The sequence below is a fragment of the Rhagoletis pomonella genome, unplaced genomic scaffold, assembly GCF_013731165.1.
Source record: "Rhagoletis pomonella isolate Grant_MI unplaced genomic scaffold, Rhpom_1.0 Rhpom_scaffold_02430, whole genome shotgun sequence".
Taxonomy (NCBI): Eukaryota; Metazoa; Arthropoda; class Insecta; order Diptera; family Tephritidae; genus Rhagoletis; species Rhagoletis pomonella.
In genome coordinates, this window is record NW_023460984.1 from 4,287 (window position 1) to 21,498 (window position 17,212).

Here is a 17,212-nt window from a genome sequence, read left to right on the forward strand (position 1 = left end):
CGAGTCTACGTAGCTTGAGACCGACTCCCTGTGAATGCCGCTCAGGGCCTGTTGATATGCTGTCGGGTCCAGAAGGAGTCTTTTAGCACGCTTTACGGTAATTACTATTGCGTAGAATTTTAGGCAGAGCTTTGGTCCGTTTGACGTGCAGCGTCACCAATCAGTCCAAAGCCACTGCTACTAGCGCTGCGCATTAATTATATAACATTGTTATGTAAACTTTTACAAAATAAATGAAATTAAGATAAGATTTAGTTTATTTTGTATGTGAATATGACATACACTATCATACATACTCTTTTTGTTACGAGTATCGTTATTCGAAAGTGGACACACTTTAAATTATTACAAATTTATTTTACTTACTGAATAGTATTACATGTATGTTAAACAGCAATCCACGGCTCAGGGTAGTAACCTCTCCAACTAGCGGAAGATGGAATTTGACAGGTAGAAGGTTTTTGTTCATTAAAGCGACCATATAGTTTTTAAATCTGGAGAAGAGAAAAATACTTTTTAATGTTGTTTTACAGCGGCGATCGGCCGAACTAGAGTTAACGGCACTTAATTATCGAGTTTCTGTACAACGATGCAAGTTAACAGCCGAGCTGAGTAAATTTACATTGCAAAATACGCCCTTAGAAAATAATAAAGGTTATTAGGCTGACTCCCTGACAAGTTGGACTTGTTTCAAATAGGTAATAAACATAAATTCTGAACATATTAAACCACTCAATAACTCTGGATGTAACGTCCACGTGCGGAATACAGTAATTACACTGTTGCACTGCATTATTGCAACCAGCCATTTATGTAACGGAATAACTACGCTATGTTTTTAAAAGACGATACCACGCTAACTATTTTCGGTGAACAAAGTCATAATGGTTTTGTTTTATTTGCACTCAAAGTTTAAGGGGCCAAACGTGTCTCTCACCTGCGACTACATAGTCTTTAAGAGCTAGTTAGTTCTGACATTTGATGAAAAATTATTTATTTGAGGAAGTTAAATATGCCGCACAGTGGTCTGAATCCCAAATCTGGGCGGACAAAAGTCGGAAAATTGAACTCTTTAAATTAGTATTTTTTAGTTTACCTATATCTCGTGCACCTAGTTTTCTATGATTAAACCACTAAAAAAAGTTTAATATGGCTGTATTAATCCTTTAAGCGACACTCACCCACGTAGAGATGATGTTGCCGAATTTCCACTAGGCATTGAAATGGAAAAATGTGTTCCATTTAAAAAATGCCATGTGGAAATGAATTTTTTGAACGTAATCACACGATTATTTTTAAATGCACAACTATAAAATTCTCATATTTTCCATTCCTACATCGGTTTGATAACTGGATTTACACACTACAACATAGTGTAAACTATTTTATTATTTTTCTAATGCTTAAATTTTAAAATCGCCAACAAAGGTTAGTATTTGCAAATTTGTATATTACAAAATTCAAAACGACAAAAGTTAAATTGTGCGAAAAATCATTTATGGGAGAATTTTTAGTAAGACCTAGTCTTTCCATAACCATTGATACTTTTTTGCTTAACCTTTTTAATAGTATTTCTGAAAACATTCTTATTTATATTAGATCTATGAATAATACGTGGGTGTTTCCATGACGTCGGATATGACACTCGTACAACTTTTGATTTCTGATTTTTATTAAATTATTTTTATTTTTTTTTTTGATTTGATTTGTTTGATACTTAATCCTAGGACAACAATTCAACGAATTATTTAAGCTAGTTACATACCTAAAAAATAAATAAAGCAAAGGACAAAGGATAAGTTTTGTGGTATTGAAATTACAAAAGTTGTTTAGCATGGAACATAAATGATTTTGAATTAAAGTCTAAAAATAACAATATTTTACTTAAATATAATAATGTAATATAAAAGAACATACATCTACATGAAATTTCTTAGTAATATAGAAGTTGATTAATTCTTTTTTGAAGAACAGTGCATTATTTAATTGTCTTAATCGAATGGGAAGAGAGTTCCAAAGACATATAGAGTGTATGAAAAACTGTCGTTCAGACACACGAGTCCGATATTTGATGTGCACTCTAAGTGTAGACCTCGATGATTGAGAAACTGAAGCCTGCCATAAAGATAGAGAGGTTCCGTTGTATATATAAACTTATGTAAAAAAACGAGTACCTTAGTTTTTAAAAGGTTATCAAAAGAAATGTTTAGCAGTTTTTCAGCATTTGGTGATAAATGGTCAAGTCTTTTTAATCCATATACATATCTTGCAATGTTGTTATAGACAACATTTAGCTTTATCTTACATACGGAGGCACAATTTGCATAAACCTCAGCTAGCTAAGAGTAGTCTTATATTTGAAGGAGTGAAGTATTGAGTCAACCAGAGTGTACGAAGCATCCCATACACTTTACCTACTGTGCTAAAAATGTGATCTTTCCATGTCAATGTTTTGTTAAAGATTACGCCAAGATTTTTTTGCCGTGTCAACATATTTTATGGCTGACTTATCCAACAAGATGTTACCGAAATTACTAATGACAATGGAATTCCTATGAATGACAATCCATTGGGATTAAGGCATAAGCCGTTACTAGTAGCCCAATCCCCTATAAGAGTCAAGTCAGAATTTAGATTCTTAATACAAATACTACTACGATCCGGAGGACAGGAAACATACAATTGGACATCAGCAGCGGAAATATGGACATCACAATATTTTAAAACGTTCGGTAAGTCGTTTGTAAACAAAACAAATAACAAAGGACCCAGAATAGAGCCTTGCGGGACTCCTCTAAGTACAGGTTGGAAATCAGATTTTCTGGGGCCAATGCTCACAGCCTGAGTTCTGCCGCCAAGGTAAGATCTGATCAAGGCAGTTGCATGGCAGGAAAAGTTAAATAAGTTTTTCAACTTGCAACATCATAACCTACGGTCCACTGAGTCAAAAGCCTTAGAATTATCGAGTAGGGTTAAGAAGACAATATTATTTTCGTCGTTTTGTGATCGAATGCTTTCTACCACGTCCAAGAGTGCCGTTGTGCAGCGTCTCTTCGATCGGAACCCAGACTGACGGTCTGACAGAAGTCTGTTGTCTTGCACATACGAAATTATTTGATTGTATAAAATACGATCAACGACTTTCGACAGAAAAGGTAAGATAGCTATAGGTCTATATTCATCATCTTTTTTGTGAGCAGTAATAACCCTGGCAACTTTCCATTGCTCTGGGCAAAAACACAGGCTGTCAGGTTGAATGTGGCAGGATTTTGGGTAATATTATTTTAAGGAAAGTTGCATGACTTACAGAGAATTTATAGCAGAACTAACTTTTTCTTTGTAGAAGATGGTTTTTGCTGTCTTTATGGCTCTGTTCGCAGTAAGCCGAGCATTTTTAAAAAGATTAAGAGCTTCAGGTGTTCTGTACCTTTTCCATCTCGTGTAGGCCTGATTCCGTATATTTATCAAACGGTTTATATATTCACATTAAACCAAGGCATACTGTGTCGGTTTATTATTTTATGCCTGATCGGAACATAGCAGTCAAAAAGCCACTTAATATGGTCTGGTAGGAAGCTAGTTTGGTCCTGAATAGATACGAGATTCTGAATATGTGTCCACTCCACTAACTCAACCGCAGCTGTAAGTGAAGTAAAGTCAATATATTTGAAGTCACGATATGTAAAAGAGGTTGGTGTTCCTGGCGTTCGGGTGTCATATGTCCAAAAAATCAGATCATGTTTTGAGAATCCAGGTGCAGATTTTGTAGTGGAGGAATTTCTGTAAGTCGCTCACAAAAAATATATCCAGTAGGCTGCTGTTAGTGTTGGTAAAATGTGTCGGAAGGGATGCATTAGTGGGGAAAAGCCCAAGAGATTCCATACTTAGCCTTAAACTGATGTCTTCGAGCAAGTTTCTATTGAAATCTCCGGCAATTATAATGTTTCTATAGTTTTCAATAAGAGGATGAAGTAATTCCGTAAAATTAGTAAAATTAAAATAACGATTTAGTCTATATACACTACCGACAAGGACTTTATTATTTTCGGAAAACACATCTACAAACACATATTCGACGGCAATGGTGATTGCCGGAAGCACAACTTAATCTACAGGACAAACTATTTTTAATATATATTGCAACCCACTAGCATAACCACTTCTATCAGCTCTGAAAAGTTGATAACCATTTGCTTTTACTAAGTCCTTACTATGAAATGAAGAAACCAAGTTTCGGAAACACATAAAATATCAATATTCGAATCTATAAAGGGCATATCTAAATTCATCGAGTTTTTTATATAAACTTTGCGCGTTCAAGTGAATTATTTTCAGCCAGGTTGTTTTTTTTGCTGATGATACGCAACAAGGTGAAAAGAACTCGCCGATTTATGGCCTGGAGACACCATAACAAAAATGTATTGATATATTATTTGCACTGTGTATAGATTTTAACAAATTTAATTAAAACATTAATTTGCGTAATTTAGAAAACATGTATATAGTAAGAGAAAGTGAACAAAGATATAAGGATCAGTAACAAAACCTAGAACGTAAGAGAGGAATACTATAATCATCCGCATTCATTATGTGCATCTTGGGATGACTTATTTGCATTCTGGATGCGCATCTTGGGATGACTTATTTGCATTCTGGAGTTAAAACAATCATACGAAAGCGTAAGTCACTTATAAAAAAAATATGTCGTTGTGTAGCTTTTTTACCGTCCTTTGGTTGACAAAAAAATTAAGTGCGCTTGGAATACTGGTGTCGAGAAAATCGAAGGAAAGGAGATCATAACGGACGAGACAAAAACAGAAGTGGTTTCAGAGTACATGTAAAAATAAGCAAAACTCTGCGAATCCTGTGAGGGTTTCCTTTCTTAAATATTCTTTAAATTAAGTCAAATTACAACCAATTCATTTTAAATCAGAAGCAATTCGTTGTTGGTTTAATTTAGAATTAAAATGTGATAACGGACGTGACATATCGGTCGTGACAGATTTTTCCCCCATACAATATTTTTACTAGTAATACGTAGTACATCATTTAATTTTTTCAGCTCTTCTCTCCACCGTTTCTCGTTTTTATAACCTTTTTTCGCCATCTGAATACGAAATTTTAAGTTATCCATTTAAACTCATTTACTGCTTGCATTTTCGGTTTAAATTTTTGTGGAAACACCTATATATATATAGATCAGGGTTGTTGCGAATATTCGCATTCGCATTCGCAACCGCGGAGTTTCCGCATTAATTTTAAGGTTCGCAATCGCAAAAGCTCCACATTGATTATTCACAATAAAATGCGAATGTTGTGCAAGTGCACTAATAAAACGTATATTTGGCAAACAAAATGACAAATTGTAGTCAATATTTTTTGCCTGTTGAGACGCGACAGTAAAACTGTGCCCCTTTACGTCCCTCGTCTTTTGCTATTCAAAGCCAAAGATTAAGATCCAGCGTCTGCCTATAAAGAGAATCGACGCACAGTGCTTCCCTTCCATATGAAATGTGGGCAAAAATAGAATAATGGACGGCTTTAAATGAAAATTGGCTTCTTAGTAAAATTGAGGACGCTAATTTCAAAAATGCAATTGGTTTTTGGATAACTTTCATACTTTCACTGTAAATGCAGTTTGAAGTTGAAAATTTGGGTTCTTGTGGCTTTTACATAGGTATGTAGATATAGTTCGTTTTATTTTCCAAAGTAAGGTGTGAAATGGCAGGGCTTGGCCTGTAGATGTATAATAAAGTTTTTTATTTTTTAAAAGGGTTGCCACCTGTTACAAATTTTATTAAAATTATTTAATAAGTTAAATGAATTAGATATTACAATATGGGTATCAATTGAACTAGTTTTGAAAATACTTTACCTCCAAATGACACGTAGAAGGGTTGCCACATGTTTAAAAAATCAAATTCACTTTAATTAAGGGAATAAGGTAACTGAAATATGTATATCAATATGAGTATAAGACAAATGAAAAATTTTGACATATTTAGCAAGAAATAAGTGGAGAGGAAAAACATTCCTGAGTTAATCTAAGAGTCCAGTAATCTAAACGGAATGTTATCAGAACAAATCACTGATTGACAATGTATGTATTTGTACTAAAACAACAAATACGATGGCGTAATCCTATGGTAAGGGCTAAGCTCAGGGCCTTACCGGGGTCACACAGGGCTGATCGTGAACGGCCTACTTCGGTGGGTTAGCTGCGAATAACCAATAAGAAGTCCCAGACCAAGAGCGGCAGGAGCCGAGGGCCTGATTTAAAAGATCAGAAATGCTTGATCAATCTCCTGTGTCCGGGCGAACAGATGCCGCCTCCCAAAAAGCATCCCAGGATTGAGACCAGTTAGAACCTGTTCATGGCATACTGGAACATGTATACGATTAATTCGACATTGGGCTGGCGAGAGCAGTATTCCACCACTTTAGTATGTGAGGGCGGCACCTCACAGAAATGGCTGGTGGGTTAATGCTGCAATCGCCTCCGTCTCGTTAAAACCCTGGCAGGTCTTCAAGTACGTTCAATACACGTCGCCATATAGTTGGCCGCACAGGTCCAGTTGAGATTTACTCCTGGTTTTGCGCTGTCTTGGCTCTGAACACAATATCCCATAAGGACTTGTGTCAACCGTCGCGATGGCCTGCTCCTTTGAGAGAAGGGAACTTCGGGACACTTAAAGCGACTGTGCTACGTGCGGAGATAGGTGACAGGTAATAAGATCAACGGAAATAAGGTCGCACCAGGGAGGGAAATAAAGTCAATTGACATTATTACCTTTTTAAAAACGAAATAAAATCAATTGACATTATTTCTCTTTCAAACATTAAATTTGCTTAGCTTCGCGGCGGCCCGTGTCAGCGCGCCACACCGCGCGCGTCGCGCTCGCGCCCCGCGTACCCCGCGCACCCGGCGCGCACACCACGTCACGCTACGCCGCGGCCCCCCGGCCCCCCCTTCCCCGTCTCCCGACGTGCTGTAACGCAGGTAGATTTATTTTTTGTATACGTTGAAATAAAATTTTTACATATTTTAAACATCAAGGGCTTATATTCAATAATACCCCCTATCTGCACACTTTTCACAAAGATGAGATTCTGATATAAAAATCCACCTAAGCTTTAACTGTCATCAGTGATATTAATGCTTCCTTATATAACGACAGGTAATAAGTCCCAGATGGTTTCTAAAATCACAAATTAGTTTTTGTGCAAATTGCAGATAGAGGGTATTAATGAATTCAAGCCCTCGATATTTCACATTTTTATATTTGTAAGTTATTGGAAGCAGGGATGCCAACTTGGCTCAAACCGTGCCATTTGTTCCTATTTTAGTTCAAATGGCACTTAATTTTTCAATTTGGCACATTTTGGCACTTTTTTATCCTCAATATGGCACCTCATAACCAAGGACATGTACTGTTTCTTCAATTTAATAGTGTTCGCTTTATTGTTGCAAGTTATGGATCATTTCTCCAATCTTTCTTCAAATATTTCTCGTATACCAGCTGTGCGCAGGCGTTTAGTTTTTCGCATCGTGTTTTTACATATTCGTAATTTAAATTCTTTTTTTAATAGAATCAATTGGTGGTAGTTCATGATTGTGTGTGGATTACTATCACAACAATGAGGATTTGGCAAAAGCCTTTTTCATCTATTAAAAAACAACACTTACGGGGCAATGTTTATTGTAAGAACAACATTTTTTTCAATGAATCGACATACTTTAAGCATTGTTGACGCTATTTCCATTTTTCCAATAGCGTCAATGACTTTATTTCCAAATTTTTGTTGACTTTATTTCGCTTTTGAAAAGGTAATAATGTCAATTGACTTTATTTCGCACCAGGGTGGGAAATAAAGTCAATTGACCTTATTTCCATTGACCTTATTACCTGTCACCGTGGAGATAGCGGCTTGAAGCGGAGACCCAATAGAACTGACATGATTAAACAAATAACAAAAACAACTGTAATGGGTTTAGATGCTCCCGAGGAAGAATGCAGCGCATTTAGAAAGAGCAGTAGAGTTGTGCGCTCCCCGCCACAAACTCCTCTGCAGGCAAAAGCCGGCACCACGAGCACGGAGAGAGCCGTCGACGTGGTGCAGAAGGGTACACCTTCGCAAACGACAACTCCCGGCAGCCGGATGGTGGTCATCAAACGCCAGCTGCTGCAAACAGAAACACGCATGCCACCGCAAGCTTGGGAACGTGCGAAGGCAATGCAGATGAGCAATTGACCCAGATTCGGCTCGTCTTGAAGAAGATGCAGAGTGCTGTCTCCAAGCAGAAAAATATGTCCATGGACATAAAAACGGGTATGGCCTAAATCGAGGAGAGCCTAAATATACTAAGCTACCTCCGAGAGCAGCGCCGGAAGGGGTCTACCCTTTCCGAGCTGCAGAAAACTGGCCCTGGCTCGCAAAAGAGAGCTCGAACTCGATCCGACTCCCCAACAGGCGAGCCGGAAAAGAAAAAAAATACTACTAATAATAATAATAATAGTAGTAAAAATATCATTATTAATAATCCTAATAACAATAATGGTAATAATAATAATAATGCACAGAAAACCGTACCAGCTAATCAATGGAAAACGGTTGGAAAAAGCAGAAAGCCCAAGCCAGGGCCAGCGCGAGGTGAACCCTTGGTCAATAAGGGCGAAGCGACCAGCCGCAAAAAAAAGAAGAGGGTGAGAAAAAAGAAGAGTCTCGCCAAACTAATCATTAAGCCAGCTGAAGGCAAAACCTATGCAGAGGTGCTGGGAACGATACGTGGTAAGCTCCAACCTGAGAAGACGGAGACCGTAATTCGATCTGCTCGGAAAACCCGCGAAGGCGGCGTGCTCATCGAAATGGAGCGCTGTGGCGACCACTCAGCATTTAAGGAAAATGTGTGCACTGCCATTGGCCAGCTTGGAGACGCCCGTATTCTCACTAGACGTTTACGTCTAGAAGTTCTGGGCATGGACTGCCTAACCACGGCCCCGGAAGTGGAGAACGCTATACGCGGGAAGTTAGGAGACAAGATGAATGGCCAACTTCGCGTCTCTCTCCTCGCTGTAAACTCGCGAGAACAAAGAATGGCTGTGGTGGAAAGCGACGAACTGCCAGGCCGGACTCTTATTGAAAAGGGGAAGCTGCGAGTAGGTTGGATTATCTGCCGCGTCCGAGAGCGCGCGGATGTCCAAAGGTGTTTCCGCTGTCTGGGGTATGGCCACAAAAAGGCGGCATGCAAAGGCCCAGACAGAAGCAGTTCATGCTGGAAATGCGGTCAGCAGGGCCACATAGCCTCTGCATGTAAAGAAAGCCCAAGCTGCTACCTGTGCTCGGCAGGAGATGGACAGAAAAATGCCAATCACCTGCCCGGGTCGGGAGCGTGCAAGGCCTTCAGGGATGTCCTTGCTGAGGCTAAGACAAAGCTTGGGAGAATATGATTAAATTTATACAAGGCAATATGAACAGGAGTAGGGTAGCTGATGACCTGCTGGACCAATTGGTTCTTTAACAAAGAGCAGACGCTGTCATCATCAGTGAACCCTATAGAACAAAGGAAACCTGGCATGTTGACCAATCAGGCTCGGCCGCGATATGGATTGCTAACCCCAACCATCGCGCAGAGCAGCGGGGTCGGACGCTGCTACGTCTGGGTTAAAATGGCGCAAATCACTCTGGTGAGCTGCTACCTGTCTCCAAACGACACAGTCCCTGTCTTCAGGGAAAAGCTCGAAGACCTTGAAGACGAATTGCGCGATATAACCGGCCACATAATTGTTGCTGGAGATTTCAACGCAAGACCGGTCATGCAAAGCCTCAATGCCAAAGAGGAGAGCATGGTCAGGTAAAAAGCAGGTATACTGGTGGAATGACCGAATTGCTGAGCTGCGAAGGGCCTGCCATAGAATGCGGAGACTCGCAACGCGCGCTCGTGGTAGACCTGCTAAGAAAGCACTTGGGGCCGAGATACAGAAGAGTAAACGGAATTGCTGGAAAGCGCTATGTGACGAAGTGGATCGCGATCCCTGGGGCCAGGGATACAAAATAGTGATGAAAAAGTTCCATACATCATCGCAAGCGATGGATGAGGCCCGAGTTAAGAATAAAGTGGATGCGCTATTTCCCACACACCCACTAAGAGCCGACACAGTGTTCGTCGAGAAGCAAGCCGAGGCACCACTGTTTTCGACAGACGAGCTGAAGCTAGCCATGCGAGGCATGAAAGCCGGCAAGGTTCCAGGCCCAGATGGCATACCAGCGGAGGCAATCAGGTTAGCAGCGGAAACGAGTCCTGATCTTCTGCTTAACATGTACAACAGCTGCCTTAGGGCCCGAGTCTTCCCAAGCCAATGGAAGAAGGTGCTTATACCCAAGGGCAAAGGGGACCCAAACTCTCCTTCATCCTTCCGGCCACTCTGCATGCTAGACACAGCAGGCAAAATGATGGAGAGTCTGCTCAAAATACGCTTGACGTCAGCCATAGAAAGCGAGGGAGGCCTTTCACCCCGACAACATGGCTTCAGGAAGGGACACTCAACTATAGGAGCAATTGGCGAAGTAGTCGAGGCGGTACATAAGGCCGAAGAAGCCTGCCACCAGGCGCGGCCAATAGTGCTGCTAGTCACACTGGACGTCAAGAACGCCTTCAACTCGGCAAGATGGGACGACATGCTGGAGGCCTTGGAACGGTCATTCAAGGTTCCAACATACTTGCTAGATATGATCCGGGACTACCTCAGAGACCGTTGGCTTTTGTACGACACAACACAAGGTCAGAGAAAGAGACGTATAACCGGCGGAGCGGTACAGGGGTCTGTACTTGGCCGGACCTCTGGAACGCCACGTATGACAGTCTATTGCGCACGGAAATGCCGGAGAGCGCCTTCCTTGTCGCCTTCGCGGACGACGTGGCCGCCGTGACAACAGCAAGAAATGTCCAGCTAGCACAGCTCAAGCTAAACCAGGTCATGCGCAACGTCAGTGGATGGATGAGCGATCACGGTCTGCAATTGGCTACAGCCAAAACGGAGATCGTGCTCCTCACCAGGAAACGGATCCCAACAATTATAAATATGATGGTCGGACCTCAACTCGTGACGACTTCTAGGTCTACAAAATACCTAGGGGCGAAGCTTGACAGCAAACTCACATTCTGGGAACACATCATGGAGTATGTGAAAAAGCTGCGCAGAGCACGGCGGCTCTAAGCCGGCTGATGGCGAACGTGGGCGGCCCGAAGCCATGCCGCTGGAAGCTTCTGATGACAGCGGTCCAATCGGTGCTCCTGTACGGGGCAGAAATATGGGCTGACGCATTGAAAGTCAAAAAATACCGGATTCAAATGTCTTCGGTACAGCGCAGAGGGGCACTACGCATTGCTTCTGCATAACGTACAGTGTCCGCGGACGCGGTTCTAGTTATTTCTGGCGTCATGCCAATGGAGCTACTTGCTTACGAGCGAAAAGAGATTTACAATCTCAGTGCCGAGATAGGTCGAGCAGCTGCCGCGGCAAGGGCGCGCGAGCAACTGATCCAGCAGTGGCAACAAAACTGGAACGCGAGCACAAAAGGTCGATGGACGCACTCCCTGATAGCCGACCTTCAAACATGGCTGAACAGACCACATGGGGAAGTCGATTTCTACCTGGCGCAATTCCTCACCGGTCATGGTTACTTCCGAGAATATCTTCATAGAATGGGAAGGGTGGACTCACCGTTCTGTCACTACTGTGGAAACGTCGAAGATAACGTGTACCACACATTCTTCACCTGCGAACACTTCTTGATTTCGCGCAGAATGTTGGAAGAAAGACACGGAGACATAACTCCGAACAACATAGTTGGGGTAATGATCTCCAGCGCAGAAAAGTGGGAAGCAGTTGCGAGATACGTGAAATTCGTACTCCGCTGCAAACGACTACTGAGGACACCCGAGTGAAACGCCCCTACAAAAGAGCAGCCCCAAGGCTCTAACAGCGCGCTCCTGCATCTGAAGACATGCAGAATTGCGGTGCCAGATGCGGGATTCTTGCGCGGCCGGTGGGAATTTGGGTTTTAGTGGGTAGCCCAACACGCTTCGGTGGGAGTCCCACACTCGGGGAAGGTAGTATAGAGACTAGCGCCCCGGCCAGTGCATAAAGCATTTCCCTCTCCTACGAAAAAAAAAATCCTATGGTTTGACGTAATTATTATTTTATTTTAACTAAATTCGACTTTACAAACAGGTGGCAACCCTATTCGTAATATTTTGAAGCTAAAACCTTCTTAAACCTCTTTCGTCTGACTCGCTTATGGTGATACCTATCTATTTCAATTACCTAATTCCTTCAATTCAAGTGGAATTTGATTTTTTAAACAGGTGGCAACTCTGTACATGTAGTTAATACACATTTCGATTATTACCCATCTCTTAATTATTCATTTAAAATATAAAAAAAATTTAATTTAATTTTTTAACAATCTAATTTTTTAACAGGTGGCAACTCTTTAAAAAAATAAACCTTCTATTGCCCACAGGTTAAGATTTTTAATCTGACACTTCATTTTTGAAAATGGATCGAATCGTGCAGATCTCAAACCACTGACAAAAAATGAGAAAATTATTTTATTCCTTAGCGAAAAACGCATTACTTCAGAAAGTGCAAAAAATGAGCAGGTTTTTATTTCTTCTCTTGAAAGCTAAAAACCTGTACTATTTAATAAAATAATAAAAAATAACCTATTTTTACATGTATTTTTTACTCATTCCATTAAAATCTTAGCATTTTTTGAAATTTTGTTTAACAAAATCATTTTTTTTTTGAACACCGCAGGGACACGCTGTGTTTAGTTTTATCCCAAAATTTTAATTCCTGTAATTCTCTACTATCTATATGGAAACAAGAAACGTCAAACCAACATTTTATTTTAAAGAATATATTTTTGACATTTTTTTCCTTGAAGAGCTTACGCCTGGCTATGCTTTTATTAAAATTCTTAGTATAAAATTTGTCGACTTTAGTGGCTTCCTGGCGGCATATAATAATTTTTTTAGGGAAATGTCTGTTTTATTCTTTTTAGTGGATAAATTGTCTTTACAGAAATACCAAACAAGTTCACATTGCAGATAACGAATTTTTCGATTTATGCCCACTTAGGCGGCACTGTGCGACGCTCAAATAATTAAAAAGTTATAGCTCTGGCCTTTAATTAGGTAAGAATTATGTAACTATCGAATATTATGTGCAAAAGATCTGTTGAAAAAACTCAATGCATCGCTAGTTTTTTCTACTTTTTGTTAGATAATTGTAATTATTATTTTTTTTCTCATTAAACGTCTTATTGTGATTGAGTTCCGTGTTTTCTATTATTATTTAGCAGAAACCACACCAAATAATATTGACCGGTTTTACTATGCAAATTCTTTTCTGTGTGCCGTCTTCAGCTCGAAAGCAACAACATTTTTGTGATAATTGTCAAAATTACCACGCAGCGAAATAAAGATAAAATTGAATGTGAAAAAGTTGACAGCCAAGTTCACAAATCAAATAAAAATCCATTCAAGGCGAATTTAATATTTATTGAGGAGTGGGACTTGGCATGCAATATATGTTGAAAATTTGCGTTCATCTGCCTCGAAATATGAAAGCGCATTGAGCACATGGAATGGACCATCATAACGGATTTGACAGATTATGACTGACAGCGGTGAGTAATTAATTACAAGCTATTCATTACAGTTGAACCTTTTGAAGAAATCCCCCGTGAACTAAGCAGCTCTGAGACCCTCATCATCCGTGATTCCGATAACTCAAATGCTTATAAAAAAACGGGGTCCGTTTTTAATAAAATAACAAGATCCTGGAAAGTAAAATTTTTATTGTCATATCCACCTATTTAGAACCTCACATAAGCACACATTTTTCAAACCAATCACATAAAAAAGGATTAAAAATGAAATACAAAAACTAAAATCAAAAAACGCTGATGACGTTACATGTTCTCCAAATTCCGAAACAATCAAAAGAATGGAATGAAGAATTCTTTGGAAAAAGCTTTAGAAAAACCTGACGCATTTCGTTTGCCTTGTAAGCTGTGTTTAAAAACGATCTTGCCATGATGCTAGAGTCTTCAAGTGAAAATGAATGTCAGGACGATACATCCGACATTTGCAGCCCCGATGCAATTCTCAAAAAGGAATTGTTCTTGCACCGAAATAAAAAATAAATAAAATTTAAAGTCCTCTCAACTGGTGCAAAGTCAATCGAAAAGAAATTAAAATATTGTTAAATTTCACACGTAAATGTGAGCGAGTATTTATTTAATGGCTTTAATTGAAAAGGCAGCAACATTAATTTTGATTAACTATGATGTTCCAATTTTAAAATGCAAGTACTAAACGTAATAAGTCTTATTAAAATTTACTAACTTTTCAATTTTTTTATTTACCTATTTAAATCACCTAATTTCTTCTTCTTCTTCTTATTTGGCGCTGTAACTGCCTGAGCGATTTTGGCCGAGTTCAGCAAAGCACGCCAGTCGTTTCTCCTCTGTGCCAACTGACGCCAATTGGAAACGCCAAGTGAAGCCAAGTCCTTCTCCACCTGATCTTTCCATCGCAGTAGGGGCCTCCCTCTTCCTCTGCTACCACCAGCGGGTTCCGAGTTGAATACTTTCAGAGCTGGAGCGTCGGTGTTCATTCGAACGACATGGCCAAGCCAGCGGAGCCGCTGTATTTTAATTCGCTGCATTATGTCCATGTCGTTGTAAAGCTCATACAGCTCATACAGCTCATCGTTCCATCGTCTGCGGTACTCGCCGTCGCCAACGCGTAAAGGCCCGTAAATCCTCCGCAAAATCTTTCTCTCGAACACTCCAAGAGCCGCCTCATCGGATGTAGTCATTGTTCATGCTTCTGCGCCATATACCAGCACGGGCATGATGAGCGACTTATAGAGCGTGGTTTTCGTACGTCGAGAGAGGACTTTACTCCTGAATTGCCTACTCAGTCCAAAGTAGCACTTGTTGGCAAGAGGGATTCTGCGTTGGATTTACATACTGACATTATTATCGGTGTTAATGCTGGTTCCCAAATAAACGAAATTCTCTACTTTCTCGATATTGTAACTGTCAACAGTGACGTGGGTGCCAAGGCGCGAATGTGCTGACTGTTTGTTTGATGACAGGAGATACTTCGTCTTGTCCTCGTTTACCACCAGACCTATTCGCATTGCTTCCTTATCCAAATTGGAAAAGGCAGAACAGACTTCGCGGTTTTTGATACCGATGATATCGATGTCATCGGCATAAGCCAGCAATTGCACGCTCTTGTAGTAAATTGTTTCTGACCGGTTCAGTTCTGCAGCTCTTATTATCTTCTCCAACATCAGATTAAAGAAGTCACATGAAAGGGAGTCGCCCTGTCTGAAACCCCGTTTAGTGACGAACGGCTCGGAGAGGTCTTTCCCAATTCTGACGGAGTTCGTGGTATTGCTCAACGTCATTTTACACAGCAGAGTTTTGAGGGGGATGCCAAATTCAGACATAGCGGCGTATAGGCAACTCCTTTTAGTGCTGTCAAAAGCGGCTTTAAAGTCGGCAAACAGATTTGGCGTATTGTGAATACCTGGTCTATGGAGGATTTTCCATGTCTAAAGCCACGCTGATAAGGCCCAATCAGTTCATTGACGATGGGTTTCAGTCTTTCACACAATACGCTCGATAAGTCCTTGTAACCTATGCTTACAACCTACCGCGGTAGTTGGCGCGAATGGCGGGGTCACATTTTTGTGGATTGGGCAGAGCACACTTAAATTCCAGTCGTCGGGCATGCGTTCATCTGACCATATATCACCTAATTTACTTACCTAAATTATTTCTTAAAGATACTTGACCGCATTCGCATCCGCGGATGTCTAAAGTTCCACATTCGCAACATCCCTAATATAGATTTATTGTTCGTAAATAATTATAAGAACTAAATAGAAAAAAATAAGAGGATTGATGGAATGGTTAATTAAAGATAACTGCCGTAAGAAGTACTGCATCTACTTGTGTTCGAAGCTTCCGCAGAAGATAACGACCAACTTTACTAACACTTTCAATTCTTCTGTGCAATCTTCATTATTGATAAAATTTCTTACTAATTCGACTATTCAAACCAAGTGTTGTTTTCTGCATATCAATTTGAGTAATTATTTATTGATTCACAATAGAATGATTTCTACTTTCACTATAAAATACTAATTATCTTACATTACCATCTCTAAACTCACTTTCTTTTAAAAGTTTCTTAATCAATTGTCATTTCAAAATTCGAAATTTATATGCGAGATTCGTAATCAGCGATCCCAAACCCCCAAAATACCCTGTTTTGATAGAGTTTAAGATTTTTTAATTTTTGTGATCGCCATATTGGATGCGCCATTTTGAATTTTTGAAATCTGACTTCACAACTCGTACTAAGCGAGCTCAAAAACATATGGATACAAAGTGGTGTTAAAGGTTCTTTGAGCAAATAGTAGTCCACCTAGATTTGGGTTTCAGACCACTGTGTGCGGTCCTTCGCCAGAAGATTTTCTTACTTTTTGTTTTAAATAGTACCAATATTAAGCTAAATATTAATAATAGCTGTATGATGGGGGTAATATTCCTCATCAAAAAAAGTAGATGTGGTACGTAAACTACAAAAAAAATTGTAAATCTAGAGGATTTAAGAATCCTGGCACAATTGTAAAATCCAAAAGCAAAGTAAAAACAATAAACAATGATACGGGTTTCATCATACTATATTTTCATTACTTTCATTCTATCGCCACATACCTCAAAATTCGATGATATATATCTAATTCCGTCAATTGCTCTTTATCGATACACATATGCTGCTCGGATTGGACTTCTCTAATTTTCATTTTTACTTCGTGCCATGTCGTGTTGTCTAATTCTTTCTGAAAAAAATATGTTAGATTATACTTTGAACAATAAAGCACAAAAAATTTCGCACCTGAATTTGGCTTATTGTTAAGATTTTTTTAGCAAAATTTTAGCAGGGGTTTGAAAGTTTTACTTAAAGGATTGAATTAAAAAATTGCTAATTTCACAATAGACATAGTGCAGTCTAGCAAAACATATTTTCATGCTCATACATAGTAAATAAATGTAATAAACGTCACGTTGCTGAAAGAATGTCGTAACCCAACAAATAAAAATTCTAGAAAAAGTGCAT

General features: G+C 39.7%; 1 protein-coding gene across 1 annotated transcript; it reads right to left on the minus strand.

The window, feature by feature from the left end:
* Positions 1–239: 239 nt before the first annotated feature.
* Positions 240–16,934, minus strand: LOC118753415 (autophagy-related protein 9A-like; the record flags this gene model as incomplete). The annotated part of the gene is given in 2 exon segments (XM_036488287.1): positions 240–494; positions 16,810–16,934. Coding segments are annotated over 2 exon segments (261 nt in total), but the record flags the coding sequence as incomplete, so codon positions are not given.
* Between the last annotated feature and the right edge of the window lie 278 nt (positions 16,935–17,212).